The sequence below is a fragment of the Hoplias malabaricus genome, chromosome 10 (genome assembly GCF_029633855.1).
Source record: "Hoplias malabaricus isolate fHopMal1 chromosome 10, fHopMal1.hap1, whole genome shotgun sequence".
In the NCBI taxonomy this organism is placed as follows: domain Eukaryota; kingdom Metazoa; phylum Chordata; class Actinopteri; order Characiformes; family Erythrinidae; genus Hoplias; species Hoplias malabaricus.
The window spans coordinates 23987990-23992575 of record NC_089809.1 but is presented as its reverse complement, the minus strand read 5'-3'; the positions used below and the strand labels follow the sequence as shown (position 1 = coordinate 23992575).

The 4586-nt window shown below is 43.2% G+C and overlaps 1 protein-coding gene across 1 annotated transcript; it reads left to right on the top strand.

Moving 5' to 3' along the window:
- Positions 1 to 200: 200 nt before the first annotated feature.
- Positions 201 to 4083, top strand: id4 (inhibitor of DNA binding 4). The gene is made up of 3 exons (XM_066683831.1): positions 201 to 807; positions 1586 to 1647; positions 3331 to 4083. Exons 1-2 carry the CDS (start codon positions 523 to 525, stop codon positions 1631 to 1633), a joined length of 333 nt encoding a protein of 110 aa, XP_066539928.1. The 5' UTR covers positions 201 to 522; the 3' UTR covers positions 1634 to 1647; positions 3331 to 4083.
- The last annotated feature ends 503 nt before the right edge of the window (positions 4084 to 4586 follow it).

Sequence of the window (4586 nt, the reverse complement as noted above, 5' to 3'; positions counted from 1 at the left end):
CACACAGACACACACACAGACCGTAAAGACATAAAGACACACATTCACCCCCTCCTCCTCTCCCCGTCTCCGTTCAATCTGTCAGAGACCCACCGCAGCCCGATGCCCCGCCCCTTCTCAGAGCTGCTGCTGAGTAGAGAGAGAGAGAGGTGAGGAAGCTCCTGATTGAGCGCTTCTCTCTCCGCGCTGTGAGCGCTGCGGCGGGCGGCGCCTCCCCCCTGCTATAAAACACCCAGCGCCAACTCCACTGCGCTCTCCACACACACGCGCGCGCACACACACCGATAATGACCGCACACTAGAGTCCGTCTCTCTCTATCTATCTTACTTTTTTTCTCTCTCTGTCTATCGCTCTCTCTCTCTCTGCCTCTCTGACCACCATAGCGCTGCATGTTACATTCAGCGCCCGCGGTCCAATCATCCCCAGCAGAACAGACCACCAGCATCTCCACGACCCCCCTTCTCCAGCAGCAGCAGCAGCAGCAGCCCATATTCTGACACTCCGGAGTTGTGCTGTGGAAGATGAAGGCGACCGCTCCTCTCCGGCCTCACCGGGACTCGTGCAGCCTGCGCCTGGAGGAGCAGGAGGAGGAGGACCTGCTGTGCCTCCATCACGACATGAATGACTACTACAGCCGGCTGAGGCGCCTGGTGCCCACCATTCCGCCGCACAAGAAAGTCAGCCGCGTGGAGCTGCTGCAGCACGTCATCGACTACATCGTGGACCTGCAGCTGGCTCTGGAGTCTCAGCCCGCGCTTTGCCGGCCCGCCGCCCGCGCGCCTCTCGCTGTCATCAACACGCAGCAGGTGAGCCCCTCGCGCCCGGTGCCGGCTTGGCTTGTTTTGCCGTGAAGCTTTTTTTCCCCTCCGGGAGAACGCAGTCAGTGTGGCAGGTTTTCACACACCCGTATTCAGGAGAGAGGTGCTGGGTCGTGCCGAGATTGGCCAAGAGTGCGCCGACCCCGCCTCTGCTGCGCTATGATTGGACTGATTAGGCCAATCATAGCGCAGGAGGGCGGGTCCTGGTGGAATACGGGTGCGAAAAGGAAATACCGCTTAGCAGAGCATGGTGATTGTGTTTCAGTGTGGTGGCGTTGTGTTTTTGACTAAAACGGCGTACGTTGTGTCTGAATGTGCTTGGTGGATTTTTTTTGTTTATTTCCGGCTACTTCTCTGTGTGTGTTTTCCAGCTCTATGGAATTAGCCCACTTGATGCACGTTTTAGACGTTCCCTGACTCCAAACACACGAATGTAAACTCATAACGAAAACACATTTATTAGATCAGGAAACTGAATTGACTGAAAATGTCTATTTACCAGGTAAAAAAAAAAAACACCGGACTAACAGAAAACATCACACCGTTAGGCTCGTGTCCACTGTGCCAGCAGCGTGTGTGTGTGTGTGTGGGCGGGTTTTGTCTTTTCTTTTATGATATCAGCCATAAAAGCAAGACCTCGCACCCTCATTGTTCATATTTATTCGAGGGATTAATGCATTTTGATGATACCACTGTCTATTTTTCCCTATAGCCGATTTGTTCTGTGTGAGAGAGAGGCTTTACACTCTGTTTACTTTGTTTTCAGAGGACGACAGTGGTCAATAAACAGGAAGACTCGATTCTGTGCCGCTGAAGTGTATCTCGATGGTGAGTGAATGAGTGAATTATGCTGAATGTGTTCAAGACCACTACGCTAGCACTTATACCCAGCAGACCATTATTATAATGACAGCAGGGTTCAGAATAATTAAAATGTATTAATACGTAAATAAAATACCTATTCCTATAAATAAATCACTGAAAAAATCTTTGAAAAACATCCCATAATTCTGTCAACACATTAACACCAACTGGCCTTCAGAACTGAACATTGCCTTTTTTCTTGTGCCAGAAAGACCAAGCAGATACTAATAATGATAAGATACATATGATTATAATGATGGCAGGAGGTTTAAAACAATGATTAGTGATTAAATGTAAATACTTATAATACATTTAAATAAAGAATATTGATTTACTTAAATATTATTTAAAAATTCATAAGTATTTAGTTCATTATTCCTGCCAAATTTCCTCTCTCTCCCTCCTTTGAGATTTTCAACACATTATATTTTGTCTTAAAATAAGATATTTTGCTATTTATATAATGCCATACAATGCTATAGTCTGAAGGTCCCTCCGTTACTGCACAGACACTTCCTTCACTCCAACAGTCCAAAGACACATGAAGCATCAGAAGGACCAACTAATACATGCTTCAGACAGGACTAGCATTTATCCAGAGACTGGTCTGGACTTGTAGCAGTAATGTTATTCAAGGTTAATGCTGTACTTGAATTTAAGTACCACTCATTCAGGTCGGGCCTGTCAGGGGAAGTGGTGGACAGCATTACAGGACAGGAAGAGCAGGAGCTACACCTGTCAAATGAATACAGGGATGCAGTGATACTGATAGTGTTGGTTTTATGGAAGTGTATCTTGAGCTGTTTTCAAGGCTGTAAATAAACCTAGACCAGGACTAAATCACAATTTCTCGCTCTACTTGTCTCTACTCAGCGGCCCCCCTCTTACTATCATGTTCACAACCACTCTATGATATTATACTCCTTTTCAAAATATACATCATAAATTGTTTTATTTACAAAGGAACAACAACCTACTCTTTTTTATTTCAAGACCATTTAAATAAGTTTCTGAGATGAGAGGACTCTCTCTCTCACTCTCTCTCACTCTCTCTCTCTCTCTCTCTCTCTCTCTCTCTCTCTGTCACTCTCTCTCTCTGTCTCTCTTTCTATATATATATATTAGAGGGACCCTCCCTCCAGGTTCATTTCAGGCTTCTGAAGACACTGCTCAATTGTCAAGTCACTTATGATCTACTACTGAAAAACAGCAATTTAGTACAGAATTAAGCTTTATATATGTATATCTGCATAATCAACCCTAAAACAGTTCATCTAAACACTGTCCTCTGCCTCTTTTATGCCTAACTGTGTGTGTATAATGCCTGCACTGTAAGTCAGAGAGTTGAACACAGGCAGCATTGGGACACAGCTGTACTTTATGCAATAAAAGTCCCTGGTGTACCAATCTCACTAACAGAGGGTTAAAGCAGGGGCTCTAAGGTGAAGTGTCCACACTGGTTTGCCTGCAGCTGTGTGTGTGTGTGTGTGTATGTGTGGACAGTGCAGCAGCCCCCCAGCCTGCTCTTGTTGTTTGACCTGGTTTGTTTTGGGTTGTTGATCAAGCATGCCCTCTGTTTTGTCGGTGGCGCCAGTCAGTCTGCAGCACGCTGTTCACACACCCCCTCTATTCATTCACTTCTCACAGGTGTGCAGTGAGCCCATCCAAAGCCAACCCAAGCTTCGGCAGGGAATCCGACACACACCAGGCCCAAACACAACGAGGGACTGCAAAGCAGCCCTGAAACTAATGGCTACTAAACCATAACATATAAACATTTCAGTGTTAACTGTCAGCGGCAGCAAAGCAGCCAGCTTTCTTCTTCTTCAGTCTGCGTTCACTCAGTGGAAGGGGAAAAAAACAGAATTTGGACAAAGAATCAATTTCTCTCTCTCTCTCTCTGTCTGTCTGTCTGTCTGTCTGTCTGTCTCTCTCTCTCTCTCTCTCTCTCTCTCACTCTCTCTCTCTCTCTCTCTCTTTCTCTCTCTCACTCTCTCTCTCTCTGGTAAGAGTTGCCATTTGATTGACCCTAAAGTCACACCAGGTCAAAGCTCTTGTATCATTTTTACTAAGAAGCGTCAGACTGCATAGCTTTACGAATAACATTGAACGTTAAAAATGTTCTGACATCTATTGTTAAAAATAGGTGATTTGAGTTCCACAGAGATTTCTCTGCAATTAAAATTGTTTAATATTGTAAAAAAGAAAAAATGTGTTGATGAATAATGTTGTAAATAAAGGGTAATATAGGATGTTCTATAAATGTATGTGGAGGACTATATCTATGCTCAAACTATTGTAATTATAAGATATTTTATATTGGAAGGTTTTGTTTTTGTAAATATTGTGTTTTCACTTCAGTGTAGTGAATAAAACCTTGATTGTTCTGCTAATAAAGTTCACGTCATAAAATTGATTCTGTTTCTCTTTCCCCTGTTTACGCAGTTTTTCTGCACATAGTCACAGATTACACATCGCTATTTGTGTCATGTGTTTTATAATTTAAAATTTGAGTAAGAAATTAGGAGGCAAGAATGGTCACTTTCAAATTTCTGTAACTTTCAAAGTTACAGAACAACTGCAGTAAATACATGATTAAAATATTTTACTGTATAATTTATGAGCAAGACCTGCTACTTTAGATCAACTGTTTTGGTGTACTACAAATACATTTAGGTATTTTATGGTATTTAATGTAAAATGAACATAGTTCATTTTTATAATTAATGCTTTGTAGACTGGCTATACATATGGAACAGCATCATTTATTCATCTTCATTTAGAAGGGAATCATTAAAAACGACGAGGGAATCATTAAAACAGTGACAGAAGTCATCAGCCACAGGAAAACTATGAGAGAATTTTTCCACTCAGAGATGTTTGCAGATTGCTGACAGCTTTTG